The sequence below is a fragment of the Notechis scutatus genome, chromosome 4 (genome assembly GCF_049901735.1).
Source record: "Notechis scutatus isolate UNSWTSFEM ecotype Mainland chromosome 4, rNotScu1.2, whole genome shotgun sequence".
NCBI lineage: Eukaryota > Metazoa > Chordata > Lepidosauria > Squamata > Elapidae > Notechis > Notechis scutatus.
In genome coordinates, this window is record NC_142012.1 from 39,344,310 (window position 1) to 39,371,115 (window position 26,806).

At 38.5% G+C, this 26,806-nt stretch overlaps 1 protein-coding gene and 1 long non-coding RNA gene across 2 annotated transcripts in view; one reads left to right on the forward strand and one right to left on the reverse strand.

The window, feature by feature from the left end:
- Positions 1 to 26,806, reverse strand: part of LOC113411823 (uncharacterized) — a 246,839-nt gene that overhangs the window by 186,418 nt on the left and 33,615 nt on the right. The window lies entirely within an intron of this gene.
- PRSS12 (serine protease 12) overlaps positions 12,707 to 26,806 on the forward strand; it is a 41,894-nt gene continuing 27,794 nt past the window's right edge. Inside the window, exons 1-3 of the mRNA XM_026667082.2 lie at positions 12,707 to 13,389; positions 22,028 to 22,166; positions 25,059 to 25,237. Coding sequence (XP_026522867.2) covers positions 12,978 to 13,389; positions 22,028 to 22,166; positions 25,059 to 25,237 — 730 coding nt within the window. The 5' untranslated portion in view covers positions 12,707 to 12,977. The remainder of the gene's footprint in view (positions 13,390 to 22,027; positions 22,167 to 25,058; positions 25,238 to 26,806) is intronic.

Consider the following 26,806-nt stretch of genomic DNA (forward strand, 5'->3'; position numbering starts at 1 on the left):
AAAGTTATACTATGCCTGTTTAAGTTTATTTCTGACGGTTGAGTCATTTGCACTGTTCCGTCATTCAGCTTGCAGTGAATAAAAAATTCATTTACGTGTTGCAAAAATTAAGAAAAATAATCAAGAGTAAACATATTGTGAAAAATTACTTTTCCTATAGTGATACATTTCTGCATGAACTTTATAATAACAGATTTCAGCAAGCTTGTGCAATAAATACAATTTTAGAGGTCCTAAAAATGAATATTACCTTAAGCTTCTCTGTAGGTAATAGAATAAGGGATGCTCAAAAAAATAAAGGGAACACAAAAATAAGACATCCTAGATCTGAATGAATGAACTATTCTTATTAAATACATTGTTCATTACATAGTTGAATGTGCTGACCACAAAATCACACAAAAATTATCAGTGGAAATCAAATTTAGCAACCCATGGAGGTCTGGATTTGGAGTTACACTCAAAATTAAAGTGAAAAAAAAACACTATAGGCGGATCCAACTTTGATGTAATGTCCTTAAAACAAGTCAAAATGAGGTTCAGTAGTGTGTGTGGCCTCCATGTGCCTGAATGACCTCCCTACAACACCTGGGCATGCTCCTGATGAGGTGGTGGGTGGATGGTCTCCTGAGGGATCTCCTCCCACACCTGGACTAAAGCATCCCCCAACTCCTGGACAGTCTGTGGTGCAATGTGACTTTGGTGGATGGAGCGAGACATGATGTCCCAGATGTGCTCAATTGGATTTAGGTCTGGGGAATGGGCGGGCCAGTCCATAGCATCAATGCCTTTGTCTTCCAGGAACTGCTGACACACTCCAGCCACATGAGGTCTAGCATTGTCTTGCATTAGGAGGAACCCAGGACCAACCGCACCAGCATATGGTCTCACAAGGGGTCTGAGGATCTCATCTCGGTGCCTAATGGCAGTCAGGCTACCCCTGGCGACCACATGGAGGGCTGTGCGGCCCCCTAAAGAAATGCCACCCCACACCATTACTGACCCACTGCCAAACCGGTCATGCTGGAGGATGTTGCAGGCAGCAGAACGTTCTCCTTGGCGTCTCCAGACCCTGTCACATCTGTCACATGTGCTCAGTGTGAACCTGCTTTCATCTGTGAAAAACACAGGGCGCCAGTGGTGAATTTGCTAATCTTGGTGTTCTCTGGCAAATGCCAAACATTCTGCACGGTGTTGGGCTGTAAGCACAACCCCCACCTGTGGATGTCGAGCCCTCATACCGCCTCATGGAGTCTGTTTCTTGCCGTTTGAGCAGCCACATGCACATTTGTGGCCCGCTGGAGGTCATTTTGCAGGGCTCTGGCAGTGCTCCTCCTGTCCCTCCTTGCACAAAGGCGGAGGTAGCGGTCCTGATGCTGGGTTGTTGCCCTTCTACGGCCTCCTCCACGTCTCCTGATGTACTGGCCTGTCTCCTGGTAGCGCCTCCATGCTCTGGACACTACACTGACAGACACAGCAAACCTTCTTGCCACAGCTCGCATTGATGTGCCATCCTGGATGAGCTGCACTACCTGAGCCACTTGTGTGGGTTGTAGACTCTGTCTCAGGCTACCACTAGAGTGAAAGCACCGCCAGCATTCAAAAGTGACCAAACCATCAGCCAGAAAGCATAGGAACTGAGAAGTGGTCTGTGGTCACCACCTGCAGAACCACTCCTTTATTGGGGATGTCTTGCTAACTACCTATGCTTTCCACCTGTTGTCTATTCCATTTGCACAACAGCATGTGAAATTGTCAGTCAGTGTTGCTACCTAAGTGGACAGTTTGATTTCACAGAAGTGTGATTGACTTGGAGTTACATTGTGTTGTTTAAGTGTTCCCTTTATTTTTTTGAGCAGTGTACATTGCATAACTTTCAGTTATTCAACATTTTTATTGGATATAAACATGATAAATTTTGAAGTGAGAACTAGACATAACTTTTAAATCATAAAGCTTTATTGTAATGAACCATTTTAAGATTAGGGGTTCATTTAAAAAAAAAGCTGGTCATTGATTGCATTGTTTAAACTACAAAGATAAGTAATGCAAGAATGCCTTTTAATCAGGAATTCTAATGAAGAGTTACAGTAGGACATGTTTTAAGCAAATATAAAATTATTCATATTTTTGCAAGTATAGAACAGTTTTCCTAAGGCAAAAATTATTTGTTTACATAAAAGCTGATGATATAGCAAAAACAATAGCATTTCAAGTAAAATAAAATATGAAAAACAAAGCTTTTTCAGAAATGAATATGTACAGTGATATCAGCAATAGCTAGATACACAGGTATTTGATTACTTATCTACTAGAAAATGCTTGTTATTCCTGCTATGTGAAAAATTAAACTTCACCCTGGTTTTAAGTACTTTAGTGCAAGTTGTCCTTTCTTTTTTTAAAATTCAAATACAGTTGGCTTACTGAAATAGAACAAAGTTATCTCAAGACTGTCTTCAATGCCACTGACATGAAAGAACATTTCACTATTCACTCAGGTTTTGGTGATTTCACTGATCAACTCTTACTGTGATTAAGTTTGATGTAACTTGAAGATGGAGAAGCTGTGGCTCCAGGGATGCATGCAAATCCCAATCACTTTTTTTGTAGACAGCAGAAAACCATGCTGCAAATTCTCAGCATGTTTTTTTTCTATTTCAAGATAGTGTAAGCTCTAATGTAAGCTTAACAGAGATTACAAAATCAAAAACGTCTTTCTAACTAAAATATTCCTGACAGTTCTGACTAAATTCATCTGAGTGATTTTGTACTGGTCTTTCTGTTTCATCTTCCCCTTATTGTGTTATTCTTTCTTCACAAAAAGAGCAGCTTTTAAGCTATCAAAATACCTATTCTGTTATTCTCCTTCTCCCTCCCCTAGTCTTCCAAAATGTCTTCAAGAATCAGTATTAGGAGACACAAGAAATTGCTGAGGCAAAACATAATCCTTTACTTCTGCTGTCAGTGACATAGATTCATGTTCCTCTTTGTGAGACCATTGAGATCAAAATCCCAAACACTGTAATGGAACTTTTCTATTTTCTTGTTTTTAAACATACCATTCTATGGTTAATCCTTCCTCCATAACAGATTTATTACTTTTTAATTCTAAAAGTTTGAAACAGAATGTTCATCTCAAACTGTATCTCTTGTGGCCTTTGTTGTTATTTATACAGTGGAAAAACAATTGCAGTAATTGAATCACTTCCTCCTGGATATTTAGATTTTCCAGTACATATTTTTTTATAAACCAATGGATGAGAGATTTTATGTGGAAGTCTTCTGTGTTAGAATTATCTAATACAGCAGTGTAATTGTCATGTCCCTGTCAGAGCTTGAATCTGTGGAGGACTACGAGCTGGAAACAATGGAGATCGAGGGGGCAGCTTCCTTGGTTTCGGAATAATGTGGGGAGGAGCTGAGGCAGCCAAGAACCCCTCAGGATTGGGACAGCTTGTTAGCAGGAACAGGGGCAGGATGACCTAGAGAGGGCAAGCAGTGGACATGAGGAGCAACAGCGCTCAGGCGATGAGTAACGACCGACCGCCCCGTACTGATCCACAAGCACGGAGAGTGAAAAAGGCAGGAACCTGATGACTCAGGATGAGAGCGCCCCACCCCTCTTCACAAGGCACATCTGGGGACTGAGATTTAAGGAGACACCGTGGGGAGGGGCGTTTGTTGGGAACAAACGTTGAATTGGTAGACTTTGGTGTGCCAATACAGACATTTGGAGTTTGCAGGACTGCTTGCTTTTTCCTTCCTTCGGGGACTCAGTACCTTGTTCCTTACTTTATAGACTCCTTGTTTGTTCCTTGTTTTGTGGACTCATTTCCCTTTCCTTTGATTTGGTGGACTGGCATAGCCAGAGGCTGCTGTGTGTGTGTGTGTGTGTGTGTGTGTGTGCACGCTGTGCTCTGGTACTTGCCAAGGATGTGGGAGCGTTTGGGGGAAATTTGGAGCTTTAAAGGGGAGTTTGAACTTTCAGCTGGCTGTGTGATCTTCATGCCTTGTCCTGGGTGATCCAAGTAATGTTACAGGTCTCTAACTGACCATGAAAGAGTCTTGCTTCCTAGTTGTGCTCATGTTTCGTGGAAGACATTTTCCCTGCCCCCCGCCCCATTCCCCAGTGTGTTCACAATAGAAAATGTGAACTCAAGACATTTCTCCTAACAAATCTGCCCTGGATCATTCTTGGCACAGATAGACACTACCCTCTCTTAGACATAAATAGAGGATATGAAAATATTTTAATTTTCTTTTCTTAAAACTAACCAGATTTAATTTTACTTCCAAGAATAGAACATATAGAGTTCAAAATTCTTTGAAAACAAACATACATAGTATTGTTAATTTTTTGTATATTAGGATAAAGTTCCTTCATGTTTCCTGGAGCATATTCTCTGATAATTATCTAGGGTTGCAGTGTAATAAGATTCCATTCCTAAGTTATCTTAGTAGGATTTAAACCAGTATAAACATGTTTAGGATTGCACAATTATAATTGTAACTTTGAAGTTACTACAGTATATACCCTCTGGTTGGGGACTGCAAACAAGATCTGGTCTCTTTCAGTAATTTTCATAGCTATACATATAGTGTTGCTGGGATGAAAGAAAAAGCAATTCATGATGGAGAATGGGAGAAATGGATTCAGAAGGCTTACAAAATTAACATTTCTTTTATTCCTTTGCACTAAATAATTGAGTGTTAAAAAGTCAAAACTTTAGGAAGAGAAACATTTTTCCTCTACTCCTGAAAATAATGGAAAATGAGGGATTTTACCGGTACAGACAGGTTCTGTAGAACCGGTTGTTGCGATTCTGCGCAGTTTGGAGAACCGGCAAATTGTGCCACTGGCTGGCCCTGCTCCTCCCTCCCCTCCCTTCCCCACCCATTCACTCCTTACCTGGCATGTGCGCCATCCAACTTGCCTGCGTTGTGCCTTCGCCTAATTTTTGGTAAGTTGCTATTTTTCTTTTTTTTTTCTTCCGACGATCAGCTGTTCCGACTATCAGCTGTGCTGGTTGATTTAGATTAGCTAGAAAGCAGGAAATTGTTGGATTTCTTGCTTTCTTGCTAATCTAAATCGCTGTTGTACTTCTTTGCCTTTGCCCAGGAGGCTTCCCTGAGGCCCAGTCAGGGGTGGTATTCAGGGGGTTGGGGCGGGAAAAGTGGGGGAAAAGTGGCCTGGGAGCAGAGCTGAACCTTCCTTAGGACTAAAGCTTCTACTTTTCAGTGCAGACTCAGGCAGATTGCAGAAAGGTAAATCTGTGAGTGAATCTGTGATTCTGCAAGCAACTCAATCTGCCTGCCTGCTTTGCCTGATTTTGGGTAAAAGTTCTCTTTTTTATATATATAAAAATCAACATTTACATACATGGTGTGTTATGAGTTAATTTTGTGAGTTTCCTTGCTAGCAAATTTTATGAGTTTGCTTGCAAGCAAATTTTATGTGACAGACTCAGGCAGCAGATTGCAGAAAGATAAGTCTATGAGTGAATCTGTGATTCTGGGAGCAACTAAATCTGCCTGCCTGCTTTGCCTGATTTTGGGTAAAAGTTGCTCCTTTTTTATAAAAAAATCAATATTTACATAAATATAATATTTACATACAAGCCACACCCAGCCAGTCACATGACCACCAAGCCACACCTAGTCAGCAAACCATGCCCAGTCAGTCACATGAGGACCAAGCCACACCCACAAATTAGGCCACCCCCACAGAACCGGTTGTTAAGAAATTTGAATCCCACCCCTGTGGAAAATTAGCTGAATTGACTGGAAGTACTGAAACCAAATTTGTGAATTGCTTGTCAAAAATATTTTCTAAAAAATCCATGCCCCACTCTCTCTTAAAGATCTAAACTTAAAAACACCAGTTAGTAGAATTTACTTCAGAGTAAACATGCATTAAAGAAAAGACACAGAGTAACTATTAAAACTAATAAAACATTCTGTATCCAAAGCAAAAAGACTCTATGAGTTGTTTCCTATTACAAGTGATAAATTCTCTTTCTTTTTCTCTAAGCATTTCAGGATTTCCTATAATACCAGAGAATTTAGGTGTTGGTAGATTAATTATATCATGTAGTATCTTTCCTATGATTATTGCTAAATTGCTAAATAAATAGCATACATGATTCCTGTTTATTTGTGAACAAAAATTTATTTATGACCTGGTGAACTGAAGACATTTCTGCTAAGAGTGGATATCAATGAATGAACATTTTTTTTGTGATGCATCTCCAGATACAGAAAGTACATGAAATTGACCAGAAGTGCTCCATATAGTTGCTCCTCATGTTTCTTTTTCTTTTTTTAAAGTGATGGAATGGGACTTGAAAGATTTAACTTTGAGGAAACCAGAAGAATATAAAGTTTACAATTAGAGAATGCTTAAATTTCATTTACTAATACAAAATGGAAAAAAAATATTTTAACATTGGACATATTGAAGGATGTTTGTGAACAATGGACTTAAAAGATAATTTTAAGGATTTCTGCTATTATAAACAGACCATTATGAAAGTTATAATGGAAGAAGAACAATTCTGCTCTATAAGACAGACTGATCTGAAAGTAGATTTTAAAATGACAGGCTATAAGAATGAAATGGAAAAAAAGATGCTACACTGTATCCAAAATCTACAAATAATAAAAAAGCGATCTGGCTAACTTTCTTGGATTTATAAAAGAAATTTCTTAAAGTTTTGAAGAATTTTGTAAGAAGGAACAAAGAAAAAAAATGAACAATTAAGTTCTAGGATATTTGAAGGGACTAAAGATAAAAATGTTTAAAAGAAAAAAATTGAAGTTGGTTTATTTGATTAATATTAAAATAGATATGTTATCTCTGGTAGCCCTTAATGGTCTTTTGCTGATCAAGACTGAACAATGGTTTCAAAGATGTGTTTATAGATAAAAGATATGGGAAGAAGAGATCATTTATTTTAAGAGAAGGTAATATGTTGTTAAAATTGTTTATATTTGTGATGAAGGGGGAAGTCATTTTCTATATTTTTATTTACTATGTTACTTGTTTCTTTTCTATTTTTCTTTTACACTTTTACTTTTTAAATTTGCATTAGTTTTATTGTTCTGATTGTAATGCTTAATAAAACTACTATTAAAAAAAAGAATCTGGCATTTATCAGGATGGAAATTTGTTTTGTGGCAAGTCTAATAAGCAAGGCTGTATCTCTTCTCCCAGAGGTCACTGGGTCTATTCCCCGTGTTTCATTTTCTTCTAACTCCTCTGTCTATAAGAGACAGACAGAGAACTCCTACAACTTGTACTTCCCTTCTGGTAGATAAAAGGATAAAAAATTAGAAAATGAAAATTAATGTATAGCTTCAAACTTTTCTTGTTATATAGAGTAATCTCACTTAGTGATTAACAAAATCAAATTTTATTTTACAAAAAAAAAAAAAAACCACTAAAACCATTAAGAACACAAACATTCAATATTGGGGGGGGGGGAGAACTGCAATGCTCCATTCAGACCACAAGATGGCGCTGACCTATTAAAGTCGGTTCTTTCTATTAAAAAAATAAAAGGAGATTGAATGGAAAGCTTTGAAAGAGTATCTGGATGAACACGACCAGCTTCAAAGATTTAGATAAAAATTGCTTGCAAGTTGTGAAAATTCCCTTTTTATGGAAATGCTGAAGAGGTTCCATTTATGTCAACTGACCTTTGAAGCGTCTTTCAAAAGGAACATGGAAACATCGCTAAATGAAAAACGGAATTGTTTGAAATAAAAGATTACAGCCTCAGTGAAAAAGGAGGAACTGTAAGAAGTACATTGTGTTCCCTGATACTGGCTTCACACAGAGCTATATGGCCTATGTTAGGAGTCAGCAATTTAAAACACAAAAAGAGAGATTACTCGAAAAATAGGAAAAATTGAACAATCATTATGTATTAAACTTACAACAGTGATAGTTCATTTTTCAGTTTTTTAATTCTCAGAATATTTAAAATGTTGTGTGGCTTTTGGCAATGCTAACTTTCTTCCCATCTAACCCAGACACTAACATAAACATAATTATTTAACAGAATAACAGAGTTGGAAGGGACCTTGAAGGTCTTCTAGTCCAAACCTGTCTGTAGTATTTTTGGTTCATAACTAGCTTTATAGATCAGTTATAATTTTGCATAAATAAATGTTAGCATGTGGGTGAAAGCATACAGTTCTTGGTACTCTGTGAATTTGGTTATTTGCTTGTAGATTTCAGTATATAATTAAATAACGTCAGGGTGAGTGAGTGTGGGCTTTGCTGTCTATTTATATAGTAAATATTTACTATACATATAGTAAATTGTCCTGCCATTTTTGGTGGGGTATGATTTTTCTCCTTGAAGAAAGAGGAAGGTAAGGGAATGGAGGTTGCATACTGGTATATGTTCTTCAATCCTTAATTATTGCAGCCTCTACTGACCTAGGGAAATATACCTTTGACATGCCAATACCTGAATACTTGAAGTATCACAAATCCTGAAAAGAAATTCTGATGGTTCCATCTACAGAAAAACACATTCCTAGAAGCCACTCTTATCTTTGGAATACCTACAGTGTCAAGGTTTTTTAATTGTAAAATTATTTCTAACTTTCTGCACTGACCATATTGTTGTCCAAAAACTGATATACTGGATACACTTTCATTTTTTTGGCACATCTGATTTTGTTAAGACAGTTTCATGTCTATATATCAGGTAGAAATCTGCTCCAGGTATAAATCTGGAATTGTCATCCATTTTAAATATTTTGGAGTATTAATTTTTGAGATTTTGGGTAGGATCTTCAAAATAAATTGGTAAATCAACTAATCAATCATGGTTTTATTCAGGAAATATGGTACAGTTGTTCAGGCACCAGGCTTGAATCTGGGAGGCTGAGTTCTAATTATGTCAAGCACGAAGTCAGCTTAGTGACATTAAGCCAATCACTGTCTCTCTGAGCCTAGGAAGGAGACAATGGCACTTCTGAAACAAATTGCCAAGAAAACGGCAAAGACTTGTCCTGGCAGTCATCAGAAGTAAACAGTAACTTAAAGGTGAACAAGCACATAAATAAATCTTTGGAAGATTGCTGTATGACCTGGATGCCACTGGTCATTATATTAATATTTTATACAGTGAAAACTATGCCGCCTTTGGTCCGATCTAAGTATAGTATATAAAATCATACATATATTATACATATATATTATACATATATACATATAGTATATAAAATCATACATTGCAATGACTTACCAGTCAATGAATACTTCAGCTTCAACCATAACAACACAAGAGCACACAATAGATACAAACTCAAGGTTAACCGCACCAAACTTGATTGCAGGAAATACGACTTCAGCAACAGAGTGGTCAATGTCTGGAATACTCTACCTGACTCTGTGGTTTCTTCCCCAAACCCCAAAAACTTTAACCTTAGACTTTCTACTATTGACCTCACCCCTTTCCTAAGAGGTCTGTAGGGGGCGTGCATAAGCGCACCAACTTGCCTACCGTCCCTGTCCTATTGTTTCTTTTTTATATTTCTTATATGTATCCATTTCATGTATCCATAACTATGTTTATACTTATACCTGTTATCTTATAATTGCTTGACAAAATAAATAAAATAAAAATAAAATAAAAGGTACTTAAATATTAATAGTAATTCATAAATATGTATGTGAAACAATCTGAATTAAATATAAAAGTACTTAAGAAGTCAACTAGATTCTTCACAATATAAACGAGTTAACATCATGGTGATTTGCTGTGCCTGCAGGGTTAAAAAAGGAAGATCTGAGATTTCTAAGGCACCAGCTCTTGGTACTGCATTAGGGAGTATATGATCAAGTAAGTTTTCAGCAGCATGTAAGGAAAGACACAGAAGAAACAACAAGGGCGTCATTTATTGGGGCAGCATTTTCTGCTGCAATGTCTGTCAAGAGTATGGCAAACACAGTTGCAATAACCACTCTACCAGTTAGAAAACATGTTTGAAAGCACAGGTGACCACAATTGGGATAACAACTTGGTTGTTAAGCAAAAAGATTGCTAAGTGAAATTATGATTGTGTTTATAATCTTACTTTAGCTACCCTGTGCTTAATGGACCTATGAAGGTCATAACTATGAGGACTGGTTGTAAAGTTATGTTTAATCTCTGTCATAACTGATCAGTTGCCAAAGAGGTTAAATGAGGACTGCCTCTATGGAGAAAAAATAAATAAAAAGCCTATATATGAATATTTAAAATGGTTTTAATTACTGGTCCAGTGAAAGTAGCCACAAATAAAAGCAAAAGCTATGAAACCTCTCCGGAATTTTCCCACTTCAATCTACACACAGTACAAACATGCCCAGACAACATCTTTCTGCTGTGTCCTCACAATGTAGCCTTCCTCTCACATACCCAGCTTATGAATCTATTAGGTATGTCGCCCATTACCCTGGAGGAAAGTCATGTGACCGGAAACAGAGTGAACAGAAGCAGGATCAAAGCACTGTGCAGACAGCACATGTCAGGCCAATTGTTTTCTGCTGATTCAGCCCTGGAGGAAAGATGGCACTATTCCATTAATTGCAGTAGGTTTGCCACCTAAATCCTTTTAGGTCAAGTTGTCTTCCTGGAGACTGGATGGATAAACTTCCCATCGGTACCCATATTTTATTGAATCAACTTTGTTTTGAGTTCCCAGGACACACTAAACCCAATTCGCCAGACAGGTGCCTCCAACATCCTTCACTGACTGGTTTTGGGGATCAAGGTCTTCAAATGCAGCCACAGAAAGACAAAAGCAAACCAATTCTTTCAAAAATACTGGTTCAGCTTCGTTTCTTATCAACGGCCAGCAACTTCAGTCTTCCCTTGTTGGAGTGTAAGCTATGAGCAAAACAACTTCATAAACGCACGGCACAACATAGGAGAACAAACCTATCAGGACAAGATTCAGCAGTCCATCTGCATTCAAAAGGCCACTCTTGAAGACAAGCAAAGTCCACATTTTGGACAGAGGACCACTGGTTTGAAAGAGGGGTCAAAGAGACCATCTATGTCAAAATTGAACACTAGCCCTGCCCCCATCTATTCTCTGCCTCCCGAGTCCCAGCTGATCGGCTGGGTCTTCTTTGGTTGCCCTGCACAGGAGAACGGAGCTGGAAAGCAGGTTAGTGGGGTGGGGAGGGAATGGGATTTTGCAGTAACCTGCCCCTGCCAGGCCCACCAAGCCACGCCACCACACCTACCAAACCAGGCCCACAGAACCGGTAGTAAAAAAAATTTTTTTAGAATCCCACCACTGCTCCACACCCATTTGTACTACTCAGGTGACCCTGAGCACACAGACACCCTCCCCAAGTGGCCTCAACGACTCTCTAAAAAAATGCTGCCTGCAAGGAATATAAATCCTTCCACTCCTCACAATCTAGCCAGTGCCGAAGAAGCTTCTTGGATGAGAAGAGAAACGCCTTCAAAGAAAAACCAGAAAGTCCTTCAGTTGCCTTTTGGGAAAAAAAAAAAACCGCCTTTGGGACAAGCGATACTCGGGCGCCCGTTCGCAAAAACCGTCAGCCGCCCTTAAGCCGGTTGCGGCGAAAAGGAAACTGGCGCGCATTCCTCCCGTAAGCCCTCGTTAAAAAGCTCTCTGTGCAGTACAGAATAAATCCTGTCATGGGACAAAAATGCAGCTTCTGAGGAATTGAAACGCGCGCCGCTTCTGCCGGTTCGCGGCGCGCCAAGCGCTCCAATTCCAAGCTCGCGCGGCGTCAGGGTTTGTTGTCTGTCATCCTGGGCTTCAGCGAGGGCCCGAAGAGTCCTCAGAAGCAGTGGTCTCCAACCTTGGCAACTTTAAGCCTGGAGGACTTCAACTCCCAGAATGCCCCAGCCAGCAAAGCATTCTGGGAGTTGAAGTCCTTCAGGCTTAAAGTTGCCAAGGTTGGAGACCCCTGCTCAGAAGGACCTCATTCCTGCTCCGCGGCCGGGCTCACGGCGCCTAGTCACTGAGCGTGTGCAATGCATTTGCTTCCTCCCTGAGGGACGCTCCATAAGTAACCTTCCCAACGCCCCAAAGTGCGTTTTCAAGAGGCAGTAACTGGACTTTCTGGTTTTTCTTTGAAGACGTTTCGCTCCCTCAGCTTGTCGGGCAAATGAGAAGCGAAACGCCTTCAAAGAAAAACCAGAAAGTCTAGTTTTACTCCCTTTTGAAAAAAGCACCTTGGCGATAACCATGGCTTGGAGGACTGAGAATGAATCTCCATAGACAAACCCTCCCAATCGCATTGCCAAACCGCGTATGCTTTCAATAAAAAAAAGGGTGGCTGGGCTAACAGAGGGTAGGAGGCCAGTTTCCCCAACACGGGCGAATATGTGGGGGTGGTGGTTTTCTGAACGCAAAGGATCCGTTACAGAGAAACGGAGCTGGGCCAGCTGAATTTCTACCGGTCCTAAAGCGGCTGCGAAAAACTCCTTCTCAACTGGGCTGCGAAAGAGAACCGAAAGAGCGGGGGAGAATGGCAACAACTGTAAGCCGTGCTCACCGGATAGGCTCGCCCACAGTTCATTTAACCTAATCCTAAACAATCCGGAAAACCTGAATAAAAGGGCCGCCTCGCTCCCCGCGAGTTGACGGGGAGATCAGCTTGCCCCGCGCAACCCCGGGTTGGGGGGGGGGGATAGGGAAGCGCTGCCTACGTCCCTCAAGCGCAGCCGCCTTAAGACGGCCAGCCCCGTGCGCTGAAAGCGAGGCGCGACCTCTTTTTCGGCACCAGCGGAGCCAAAGCCTCAAAAGAGCGGGCGGCGGCGAGGGGTCTGCGAACGGGGGAGGGAGAAGGAAGGCGGGGGCGAGGAGCTGCGCGTTCACTCGGCGGGAGGTGGGAAAGGTTTGGCGGGCGCCGCGTGCGGCTCCGCCCTCCGCCTTCCCGGCCGGGCTCCGCAGCTGAGAGGCGATGGAGCAAACCGCGCGCGCTTGGCAACATGACTTTCGCCCGTCTCTTTCTGGCCGCGGCGCTTCTGCTCGTCGGGCCGCTTCTCAAAGCAGCCAGCTCCGCCACCAGCCGCTTCGCTTCTCCGTCTTATTTGTCGGCCGCTTCTCGGGGCCCGGGCCCGGCGCCGCCGCCGCCGCGCTCCCCGCCGAGCCACCCTCAGCAGCCCGCCGGCGGGGGCGGCTGCCCGAGAAACGGCGGGCGCTTCGTCAACGTGACGGAGTTCGGCGCGAGGTGCTTGCCCTGGCTGGAGGTGCCCACCTTCCTGGACCGGACGCCTCAGGGCAAAGAGCTGCGCGGGCAGCGCAACTTTTGCAGAAACCCGGACGGCAGGAGCAGGCCCTGGTGCTTCTACCGAAACAACCGCGGCAGGGTTGACTGGGGCTACTGTGACTGCAGACAAGGTGAGGTGGGATCTCCGCGCCTGCTGTCATGTCTTGCCGGGACCGGACGGGTGTTAACGTGCTCGTGTGAACTGCCCTTGCCTAAACCTTCGGGCGCCGAAGGGACGCGCGGCGCTCAGGCGAATCGATATTTCATACGCTGCCCCCCTACTTTGTCTCTGATGCATTTTACCGAATATATTTTATTGGAAAGCGTGCGGCGTGATTCGTGTCAATCGGGTTAGCACGTCTCAAAGTTAACACGTGCAATTAATTCTGCAGACTTCATAAGGAATAAAGGTAGAAATAAACGAAGCAAGAGAAACCACGCAGACGCAAACTTACCCGTTAAATGAGGACATCCTCTAGTCTAGTCGTGTGCATGACTGTTTTAAAGCTCCGGTCTGATCACTGAGGTGAAAGCAGATGTTTGGTGCAGTAGTCCGTAGGAATGTCCTCCTTTTCATCTGTAAAACGTTGCCTGGTTATGAGTTTTATCAGGAGCAGAATTATGCTTGCTTGTCCTCTCAGTAGTGCAAGAACAGTTGCTTACGTTCGCATTGCTGAACACGTGGGTTAGAATAATTTAAAGTGCAAAGAAAGATTTCCAGGACAGGAGTGAATGCCTTCACTCTAATTTTTTTTTTTGCTTATTTCCTGTATGTGTTTGAAAGTGATTCTGCTTAATCTCTGTGGCTGTCATGTCTATGTTGGCTAGGGAGTGAATATAAAGATACAAAGCTCTGTTCATAGACTCTGAAGTGTCCTTTGTGTTGATGAATTATGTGCATCAGGGATGGGGAAACTATGGCCTACCAAATAATGTTTAACTATAAGTCCCAGTTTTCCCAACCAGATTGGCATTAGTGAGAGATATTTGGAACTTGCTTTATCAGTATCTATTTTAGGCAGTGTTTGCTTGTGATACATTGTACATTACTATCATGTATTTTGGTAAAGTTTGAGTAACATTTTTGTCTATTTCATGTGTCAGTGGTTTACTATTTCACATTTCAATGCCACTTTGCATGTGTACACATTTGTGAGTTTGCATGTAAATCATAAAGTTTCAAAATGGGACATTCCAAACTAAGTGCTCACAGAATAAGGCTATATACAATGTAGTTATTTGAATACACATACAAGTTTCCTCTTAGTATCAAGTAACTCACTGTCCAGGGAATGATTAAAATCAGTCTTGGTTTCCTTCAGAAAGGCTACTAGATTGTGAATCTTTACAACATGCCACAAGATACAAACTAGAGAATACAGGTTGGTTCCTGCATGGTGGAAGAAGATACACATCTGGTAGTGTGACCACCACCTCTCCTCCCTCCTCCCACTTGCTTTAGATACATTTAGTCATTGGAATTGAGGGGACATTTTTTTAAAAAATTATTTAATTGCCTAGGATCGAGATGTATATATCATGTTTGAATGCAGTTCTTCCAAAGATTATGTGATGCAATGTAGATCTGTTTAAAATTTGACAGCTTGAAGATGCATTGAATGTTAGGCACACATGGACACAACCATATTTTTAAAACTAGAAAGCCTGGGATGGGGTAAAAATAATTTTGGAGAACCCCAAAAATCTTTCTTCCTTTGCCCAGAAAGTTTGTTAGATACTTTCCACTCAAGATCAAGATGTTTAGTTGCGCCCACACTGTAGACTTGCCTTCTAGATCCTAATCAGCACTTTGTTGATTAAAAAGCTATTCCACATTGAGGCTTTTATATGAGGATCCTGCATCAAGAAATGTCTGAAAGATATAAGCATCTTCTTGGCAGCATCTGGTTTCATTTGGTCTTGCAACAGCACCAACAAACCCCAAAATTATTGCTTGTTGAGGCTTGTTTATTTATTACTTCTGGTACAGTAAGATACTAGAAGGAGGATGAGTGAGCGGGAGGGACAATAGTGATTTGGCTTTAGTTATTATGGTTAGCTGGTGATCTGTTGCCATATAAAGTCAATTCTTTTTAAGCATTTACTTCCCCACAAATAGACTAGCTCTACATTTTGTCAGCTGAACAGTCATCAGCCATCTCATTTATTTTTAATAAACATAACCATTTCATTCTTTACAGGGTTGAAGAAAAATGTGCTTCCATATATATATTTTAATGTAAACCTGTAAGTCCCTTGTATATCATAAGTAAAGTTATTGTCTCATATCACTTGCCTCTGATGTTTTACAAACACATTTCCAATAGAAAATATGTAGCTCAGCGGTAAACTGTGGTGTCATTGATGCTCTCTGAGCTTTGTTGTTTACTCTGTTTACAGTAGCCTCCCTTGCCAGTTTTGAAGGGATGTGGGTAGTTCCTTGATTAGGGTATTGTTTTCTGCTTGTTCTGGTGCTAATCTCTACTTTTCTGAATGTTGACTACTGGAAAGGATGTGTTGTTTTCTTTTTGGCTCCCCCTCCCTCTTTTGAGTGGTATGTTTATGTCTGTTGAGGGCTGGTTTGTCTGAATGTCAAGTTTCCAGAGATTTTCTAGTTTTCTGGATTTATATTTTACCTTTATTATTTTACCTTGGAAAGGATGCTCAGTTTCCCACTTGAAATTATGGTTGCATCTGTCTATGTGTTGTGATGTCAAAGAAATCTCATTGATCAACAAAATTATGATCTGTTTAACACTATAAAAATACCATTTAAAATAAGGAGATATTTGAAATGTGTAACGTTTGGAGATTTCCATGAGAAATGAATGTGTAGTAATTCTGATGTTTTCATCCTGGAGGGAATCAGTAGCTATGTCATAAATAAACACCAGTATTTCATCTTGCCTCATCCAGAACACTTGGCACTTAAGTGTTAACTGAATAAATCTCATTTATGCTAGTCTGAATTCCCCTTCCAGCTTTCATTGGAAAGTGTAATAAGAGCTTCTCCAGAAGGTAACAGAAGGCATCAGATGCTTCTATTTGGGGTTGATCCAAAGGAGCTCTTATTGCAAGGCTGGATATACTGCGTGAATTGGCTCTTGATCACGTCAAGTTTCAGTTTGGGTTCAGTCCCGAGAAAGATGTATGTAAATCAGATATAAAGAAGCATGGTTACTTGAAGTAACTTATGTAGCATTTTTTTCCCCACAAACACTTTAGAACAACTCCTTATTCCAATATTGGTGAAACAAAATTGAAGTCAAAGTCATTTCTTTCCTAAGCTACTTCAGTCCCCTGTTCATTTTGTTTTTCATGGTTTTTTCCCATTTTATGTGAATATTAACTAGATAAAACTGTCAGACCTCTGTAGGATTTTCACTGGGATTCCTTTGATTTGCATCAGCACTTTTTCAATATTTTTTTTCAAACAAAGCTGTTGCTTGGTGAGCATGCATTTATATAGTACAATATTTTATTGGCTTATAATGTATAATTAAGGAATATGTGTTGACATATTCATAGAGTTGATACGTGTTCCATAATCAGTGGTTGCAGAATGAACATAATGCTGCAAGTGGCAACAGAGCAGTAGATGTGTGAGAGATAGCCTTGCAGTTTCATTTTAAAACTGGTAACTTAAGTTATTACTTCGAAACTATATTGCTTAGTATTCATGGCTATGTATCATGTAAGTAAGTAAGTAAGAACAACAATTATCACTACTATTAAGGAGATTTCCTTTCAAATAGCATTTTATTTCTAGGCTATGTATTTGCCAAAGAACATGATATTTTCTACATTTTTTTTTCAACTGGGCTGAGCAACATCACTCAATGAGCTTCCATGATTAAGAACCTAGATTTCCCTTGTTATCCTCTCTCCTCTGCAGACTTCCCCTCCCTCTGGAAAACAGAAACTACACATTTGAAACCATTCCCACTGACAAGAGAGATGTTCCTGTTTTAGACATGATCACTACTGAGTTCAAAGAAATGGTAGCTTATGGGAAATAAAGTGTAGAAGCGGTCTGCAAAAAAAAATGAATATTTTGAAAGAAAATATCAACATGAAAATAGGGACGAGTGGATCAGAAAATCAAAGTGCTAGTATTAAATGCTCTATTATGCACAAGTGATACTGTGAATATAAACAAATGGTAAATATAGAATTTTGATCAGTTTGATAAGTATTTCACTGAGCAATTTCATTGGTCCTTCTGAAATCTGATGTTTATAAATCATGTCAATGTATTACATACAGATTATTTGCTTTGAAATGGTTGTACACCTAGACGTATGCTTTGCACTATTTACAAAAAGTGCAATTGCTTTAAAGAGTTGAAGGCATGTAAATTGCAGCAGGCCAGGTTATGAATGAACTATTCTGTATCTTGTGTAAGGAGCATGCAGCTGTCTCAGCTAAAAGTCATTTTGGGTGTAAGAAATAGCAGTGAAGGCAAAATTTATGACTTGTATGCACCGAAGCACCTTTTCCTCTTCAAGTCCAGTACATAGTTGTAAAATTGAGTATATTTTAAAACTCATTTTGTCATACATTTGAAAAAGATAAAATGGAACTGAAAAATCAACTGAAAAATAATTAACATTTTGATAAGGATTGTTTTATTCACCTAACTTTCAGTATGTCACAAGGGATGATATTATCCACAAATTATCTGTTGTGAATAGAATGTACAATTGCATATGATATACTTACATTCTTTCAGGAAAGGAATGTAGTAAAAAGTATTCTGAAATTTCTTGTTTGCATAGTTAGGAGCTGGTTAAATCAGTTTAATCTAATGACCTAAAATAATCCCTAAATCTTTATTGTCCAAGCAAAGCCTAAGGGCTACAATAAAGTAGTCTGGATTTTTTTGTGTTGCAACTTTATCATATTTGTATCTTTCTTCAAATTCCAGTAGTCCCATGACTTTTTTTTAAAAAAAACAAACAGATCACACCAATACTAGCCAACACACCCAGCATTAATGATGAAAATAGTTGTCTAGTAACATCTGAAAGGCTACGTCTTGCCTATATTTTATATAAAGGAAATATAGCATTGGTCCATCTTTGAATTATAGGAACATGTTGCTGCTAGAAACACCTACTCTAATTAGTATATTATGAGCAAAACAGTGCTAAAAGTGGCCACAGATTGATGGGTGTAGGTCTTAAAAGAAAAAAAAAGTGCGAGTTACAGATAAAAAAAGAAACAAATCTAATGAAATGCACTAGCTTTAAGATACTTGATGTTTTAGGTATAAAAATATTTCTATTGATGCCAATTATGACAATATCATGGCTGAAGGATAGGAAGGTCTTAATGAAAACCATAAGTCACATAAACTGTAGCTGTCTCTTTTCAGATCTCACACTCTCACACACAGTTGCTAGGTGAAGAAAACAATTTAATCAAGGCTGAGCAAATAATAGACAAGGGAAGAAATGTAAAGTTTCTTGGAAAGAAAGCTTGCCTGGGTGGTTTTGCTGTCAACAGAAGCCCACAGAAAAATAGTTAAAATCCATGCCAAAATTCAGAGCGCTAACTCAGCCAATCCAAAGTCAGAGTTTCATGAGCACAATTCACAGAAATAACACACCAGAGCAGGAAATCATAAAATCCAATTCAGGAACATGAATTGGGGCTGCCTCTTAAAGCAGACTACAGCCAGCTGTAGATTTACTTCCTTGCTTCCTTGCTTGGCAAGGAACAGCACTGAGCATCTTTGCTGTGCTCTTCACTGTATTCACAGGAAAGCTTGGTGCCACGCATCATAATCATAATCTGTTATAATAAGTGCCTGTAATCTGACTAGTTCAATTGTTCTAGTAAGTGCCTATTTGATCAGGCAGTTTGACTCCTGGCTTGGCATCTGCTGAGTCTGACATTTCATTTGTTCAGTTGGAACAGCTTCTACACTTCACTATTTGATACACACAACAAAGCAAAAACTCCAGAAGCACCCTAAAAATACAGATGATGGTAAAGACTGGTATTTTTCATTATTATATGTCAATTTCTATTTTTTATTCATTTAGCAGAACCTTTTAGAAAGGTAAAGCCAGCTGCAGGAAATAGCCAAGATTGCCAAGGGTATCTAAGATTACAAACATCTAATAGGCATAACACTACAAATCCTAGTGAATGCAATTACTTCCTAAAACACTTATTACAGTCACTTACATATAAAAATGGCATAACAAAATAATAACAGACAATATTTAATAAAATTAGTAAATGTCTTATGGAATAAAATTATCCCACCAGGCTCAAGGTTGATTCAGCCTTCCATCCTTCCGAGGTGGGTAAAATGAAGGCCAGATTCTGACTCTGTAAACCGCTTAGAGAGGGCTGTAAAGCATTGTGAGATGGTATATAAGTCTAAGTGCTATTGCTATTATATCCATAAATTAGGTTAACCACTATTGAAATATGGAATTGTTACAGAAAATGTATTGTTTATAATCTAGCCACTTTATTGCTCCTATTAGCTAGACTGAAGTTCAGAATAGTGTAGCCTAGGGATTTCAAATAGTAACAGAGTTATCCTTGATGGTATTTCTCTCTAGTCCCTGTGTAGTAATTGTTGTGATTAAGGCATACAGACAAAGAAATACCAACTTCATAAAACTATTCCTTTCTTATAAACATTTTAAAAGTCTGTGTATGATTACTTTGCCTCTCATTTGTTTCCATTAGATTTCAAGGAATTAGAAAACAGTTTACAACACTTCAGTGACTCAAAATTATATACAACAGACATACTAGGAGTTTATTTCAAGCAAAACAATGTATTTATTCATCACAAGCAATCACTTTACTCAGATCATGTGAATTTATGGAATTTATAAATTCTTAAAATGAACCAAACAATGGAAGATTTATATTACTGACTGAATAAACAATTGCCAAATATGGAAAGTTCCAAATACAGTACATTCAAATAAGTACTTAATATTTCAGTCTGATATTGTGGGATATTTTCTAAATTATTAACATATTGTGGGATATTTTCTAAATTATTAACATTTTTAATTTGTGTTTTTAAATATGCTTCCCTTGTTAAGCATAGACAAGTGTTGTCCACCAGTCTCATTTGGAATGGGCATAATCAAATATTATTTTTTCAGAATACTGTATGGCAGATAAAATATGAATACTGTTAAATAATTTAGTTTATATATCACTTATCAATGTTAAAAATTATCAGAGTGAACTGAGAAAAAGGCTGAAGACATTTAGCCTTCTCCCTTTTTATGATAGATACAAACTGGACACATATAATTTGCTAATGTCATGGCCCAGGAGTCAGACTGTGGCTCTGAAGAAGCTGTTCCAACTGAACAAATGAGTCAAGCTGGCTGATCAAATAGGCACTTACTAGAACAGTTGAACTAGTCAGATTACAGGCACTTATTATAACAGTTGAACTAGTCAGATGATGATGCATGGCACCAAGCTTTCCTGTGAATACAGTGAAGAGCACAGCAAAGATGCTCAGTGCTGCTCCTTGCCAAGTGTATCAAAAATATAACAAAAACCAAAACATAAATAAAGGTCCTTTAATGCCTTCAGCTTGGCTTCACTGTTTAGTTGTTCACAGTTGAAGATTAAACTATTTTCAGAATAACGAAAGAAACACAATTCAAATTCAAAGAGCAGATAACAAAGCAAAAACCAAAAACAAACCACACTGAAGAAAGTTCCACAACAGACCAGGATAAATAATTACAAACTTCAGGAAGATAACTAGGTACAGTCCATTGGAAGAATGCCAACCAAGATAAACTTCATCCAGGAATAAAACACTATTTGTCTCCAGAATTTGTTAGCACGCAGGTCCAAACTCTTATGCAGATCTGACACCTGCAACTCATGAAGAGGATCATGTCCCTCTCCTCCCGAGTAGCCCTAGGATGGATAGGGGATGGGCCTGGGTCCTCCTCTGATTGCTCAGCCGGCCTCTGCCCTTCCCCAGCCTCCTCCACCACCTCTGGAGCCACATTTCCATTCCCTGTTGGCTGTTTCTCCTTTCCCTCAGAGTCAGTCTCCACCAGGGGCATGACATCTGTGCTATGTTTGGGAATATATCCATCTGCTCAAAAGAATGAAAGAAATAAGACGGAATATTGAGTCTAGATGGGTAATATGAGTATCATCAATTTGCTTTCTGATAAATTGGTACTATTTGACTGACCTACTAATCTTTGCATTCATTTGTGGAATAAGCAAGTTTCATAATAATAGTAATCTTTTTGCTAGTGCCTACAGTAACGATATGGTACTAATTTTGTTACTGCTCTCCAAACGTAGAAAATAAATCTATCCATAGTGAACACATTAACTGCAGTTGTATTAAAATATTTCTATTGGATAGATTGATTATAAAACATATCTTAAGTATCATTCCAGTGGCCTGACAAGGAAATGATCAAGGTGCTTTTTTGAAATGGACTAGAAGAATCTTGAAGAACTTAACCGAATGACTTTGGATGGTCATGCAGTTCTAATGACTAACCAGAAAGGGAACCTAGTTTGACCATATCAAAAAGTGACAAAAACCATCCTAGAGCAAGGGAGTGGCTGTATATCTGGTTCAACATGCCTCTTTCAGATCACTCCAAAGATAAATGCCACACAGAAGCTATTTCTTTTTAATGGAAAAAAGTGGCATCATTTTATTCATAGTTCAAAATGACTGTATTACCATTATATAATCTCTGAAATAAATTTACCTTTTTTGACAAAAATAAACAGGATCAGTAAGACTTAAAGGTGGAAGAAATGAGTTTGAAGGCACAGTTGAAATATATCTAAATGGAACATGGGGAGCAATCTGCAGTGACCACTGGGATAATGCTGACGCTTCAGTGATATGTCAACAACTTGAACTTGGGTAAGTAAGTAAATGTTCACTAAATAACACTATTCTTTTTCACATCATTTGTAAGTATAGTGGCAGTTACCTTCCAAATTTCTCATCTGTTACAGTGCCTGAAATATAGCTTGCATCATTATTTAAGATAAATGGATTATTTCTTTTCTAAAATGCTAATGACTAATATTACATTGATTACTTTAAATTCATTAAAAATAATCATTACTTTTAACAAAATAATATGCTACATACGATTGTTGCCAAGAAAGGTTAAAATGTAATTCAGTATTTCTTCAGAAACAGAATATTAATTTGAACAGATGTTACCTTTTTTTTAGTTAGGGTTAGCCTGTGGAGTTCTACTAAAGATAATGAGTATGACTGCAAGCTTGCTTTATAGTTTTTAATCTTCACTTCTTTTTCTTTAGTAAGCGGGATAAACTGCTTACATTTTAATCCTGAAGATTTATATATGTGTCATAAACTTCGCTTCTTGGCAAGGGAATATCTATCTAGATGAAAGTAGAAAATTAACATTTTATGTATCTATTTGTTTTTATGAAATTATATTCCAGATTTTTGGAGCCCAGTTCATATATATATATGGGGAAAGATGGGTCCTGATGTCCTGGTGAGGAAACAGTGTGTATGTATGTATGTATGTATGTATGTATGTATGTACGTATACACACACACACACACACACACACACACACACACACACACACACACACACACTGTTTCACCACCAGGACATCAGGACTCATCTTTAGGCCCTTACAAAAAGTTAGGAGGGTTGGGGCCAACTTCATATCCAGTGGGGGGGGGAGATGTTTCAGACAGCAGGAACAACAGCAGTGAAGGCCCTCCCCCTGGGCCCGCCAGTCAGGATAATCAGGCTGACGGGACCTGCAGCATACCTCCTCTGTTGGCACATGTGGTACAGACCAGTCCCAGTGAGGTGAGACGGTCCCTTAAGTAACCTGGACCCATGCCATTAAGGGATTTTAAGTTGATCACCAGCACCTTGAATTGCACCTGGAAGTAGACTGGTAACCCATGCATCTTGCAGAGCAGTGGTGTCCCAGGGGCCATTCTTAGGGGCCCCTAAACTACCCACTCTGCCGCATTCAATACCAGCTGTAACTTCAGAATGCTTTTTAAGGGTAGGCCCACATAAAGCGCATTACAATAAGTCCAGCCTTGAGATGATTTGGGACTGAATGACTGAGCTCCAGGAATTCTGTGTTTTGCATTTTGATGAAACAAATGCTTGAATTATCTTCAGATCCTTGTAAATATCCTTCCTTTTTTCTGCATCTTCATGCTGGCACATTTCTTTTTCATTTCAATATCTACATTGCACTGATTTTACTTCCCTTTAAGATAGATTATGTTTAAAGCAAAAATATTGAAATGCTTATCTGGATCTTAGGGATTAGGGAAAAGGTGCAGTCTTGTATGCATGGCTAATTTCCCACATGCCACACATATAGTAGTTAAATATATTATTCATACATACTTTCCATTTTCTGCATGGATATGATTAGTAAATACACAAGGCTGTTTATATACCAATCCCATTTTAATTCATTTTAATTCAAATATAAAATAAGACAAAATAGTCCAAACAGTTCTATACTTTTTCCTTTATGATCTTGAGTAGTAGCTTGTGTCTTACAGAGTTAAATTGATTATCTCTAGAATAACGTTAATTCTTGCTTTATTTGCATAGAGAATGGCCGTTTCAAACAAGAAGTCCAGTGTTTGCAGACAAGAAAAGACCAAAGTACATTATAAATTAGAGCAAAAAATAAAAAAATTCACAGGGGATATTAAACAAAATACATTCAGAGTTCTTAAGGGCTCTGGTTTAAAAGGGATGGATCAATACTTGCCAAGCTCAGCCCAAATCCAATCTCTATGAAGACACTTCCTGTTACCTGAAATTTAGCTACTGTCATCCTAAACTGGAACAGTTTTGTTACACCATCTTGTTAGTTTAACTTACAAATGTTTTAAAGCCTTCCTAAATTATGTAGCAAATTTATTTTTTCTCACATAATTTATTTTTTTATATTTATATATTTAGCGAGCATCATTTTTGAATACTTCTATAATTTAAATTTTTAGTCAATTGTTTAATATTAAAAGCTGAATTAATTTGTAACATAATAAATACTCTTATCCTAGCATTATAAATGCTTACCGAAAAGTACATTTTGAAAAATATACAGCTGCTGGATGTAATAGGCAGATGCTTTTAGGTACGGTATTTTATGAGGATATGTCCACTGCTGTTGTATAATTCTTCTAAAGTGGGGGGATCAAATTTGTGGCTTATGGGCCAGATGCATCAAGCACTGGCCACGCCCAAGTCCAGTTTAGAAAAGGGGGGAAAGTCACAATAAATCATGTGACAAGTTTGACACCCCTGTTCTAAAGCAATTAGTTGTAGATTGTCACTGGGTATCCACCATGCTGATGGCGATATCTCTGTTCTCCCATCTTTCCCTGTGTTAGCTCCAGAGAGTTAGGTCTTCACATAATGTGTCCAAGGTAGGATAATTTGAGTTTAATCATTTGTACCTTGAGAGAGAATTCTGGATTTGTTTGTACAATAATACATTTGATTATCTTCTCAGCTGTCAATGGAATTGACAGTGGTCTTCACCAAGCAGTTTTAGAGCTCACTAAAGAAATTAGTGTTTGGTAAATTCAGAAAACAATTTAGTTGCCCTTTGATCCTGTCCTTTGGTTTGAATTGGTCCCATAGTTACTTGATGTTTCTCTGATATTTTGTGGATCAGGAAAAACATGTCATATTTAGCATGGAATAAAATACTAACAAAGAGTTTGTAATTATCTTGGCTTTCTTCTTCATTATCTATATTTTTGTTATTTCCATAGGGAGAGAGGTACAGCAAGGCACACCCTATTTTCTGGATCAGGCCTTATTCCTGTGCACTGGAGCAATGTGCATTGCCATGGCAATGAAGAAAACGTCATGCTGTGTGAAAAAAATATTTGGCAAGGTCGAATGTGTTCCCAGAATATGGCAGCTGCGGTCACGTGCAGCTTTTCCCATGGTAAAAAAGAAAAAAGAAACATCATTTAGTCTTAACAAACAGCAGTTACATACAAGAAAACTGTTGATAATACATTGATTAAGTCATTCTTGAGTATGGTGCCCTCTAGATATGTTGGGGTTAATAATTATGAAATTTTGGGGAATACCACACCAAAAAACGTCTAAGATAAGTTAATTCTGAATGATACCATCAGCAGGCACTCCATGCTAAAATGCAATTATACTACAGTGGTATAAACAGTGGTTTGGGGATCAAAAAGAAAGTAATACAAAATTCTTACTTTGTCTGTGAATTGCATTCCAAGAGCAATGCAATGAGAATTACCATCTCTTGCCTCATATCTTTCTTTGCTTCTTTAAAAAAAGTATCTGCTACTTGAAATTTTCCTTCAAACTGGTTTTGAAGACTTCCCATTGGATTTATGCAAAAGGTTAAGCAATAATAAAACTTTCTTTGGGAGTGGTCTTATTTTTGAAATTAAAGGCAGGCTTCCTCTCCCAGTAATTTTTAAATTTCAGTATTCAGTTTGATCTTGAGTGCCCACTCTGTTAAAAAATAATGGGCTTTATATTTTGTGTGCTATTCACTTTTAATATTTTCTCATCTGGAGAATTTGCACTTTATTGTTACTATTACTGAAAAACCCCTTTGTTGTGCAGATGTTGGTGCTTTCCACTTTCTGTTAAGAGTTGTTTGTCCATCAACATACTTGATTGCCTGCATTTCTCCCTCACATTTTTATCATGACATATTAGGGGAAAAATGTCTCACTAGTTGACATTGTTTAGGTGCAGTGATTCAGTATACATCACAATGAGTCTCCTAATTAGCCATAGATTTCTCTAAGAAAAACAAATTGTGGTTACTACTGGATTTTCTTTTTTGATATCTAAAAGAAAGAAGTTCAAGTCAGAATTCTATGGGATCTCATAAAAACAAAACCTAGAACTTACAAAGAAATAGGGGTTTCTCACAGAATTCTGAATTTACACACTATTATTCAATGGAAGGTGGAATTCTTGTGAAGCTGATGAAAGTATGCGATCATGTTTCCCTGAGCAGCTGCTAAAAGGCATGCCTATCATTTGACAGTGATAGTCAAGGCATGTAACATGGTATGTATGCGTTGGCCAAAAATACTTGCTGGTGTGGTAATTTGTTACCTTTTGCAAAAGTGCATACCATCTTCTTCCTAGCTCCCAAATGAAGCATGTTTTGTCTGCTGGTTGATTGTTGATATTTAAAATATCCAGTTGGAGTTTTCATTACTCTCATGCTTAAATTATATTTTTGTACAGAAGCTGCAAAGAGATTAAAAATGTTATGGATTTGCTTGCATTCCTTTCCTTTTTATAAAATGATGCTACAAAGATTCTTTTTTTTAAAAAAAATAAAAATCTCCTTTTATTTGTACATGGAACTAGAAAAACATATTTCAAAAAGGCTTCATTGTTCTTTTTAAGAGGGCTCTTTTAATAGAGTGGAATTAAAAGGTCACTTGAGGAAGGCTAGAGTGAAAGATACATAGAGTCCTGTAGACAAGTTTATTCAGTTGTTTTTTCCAGC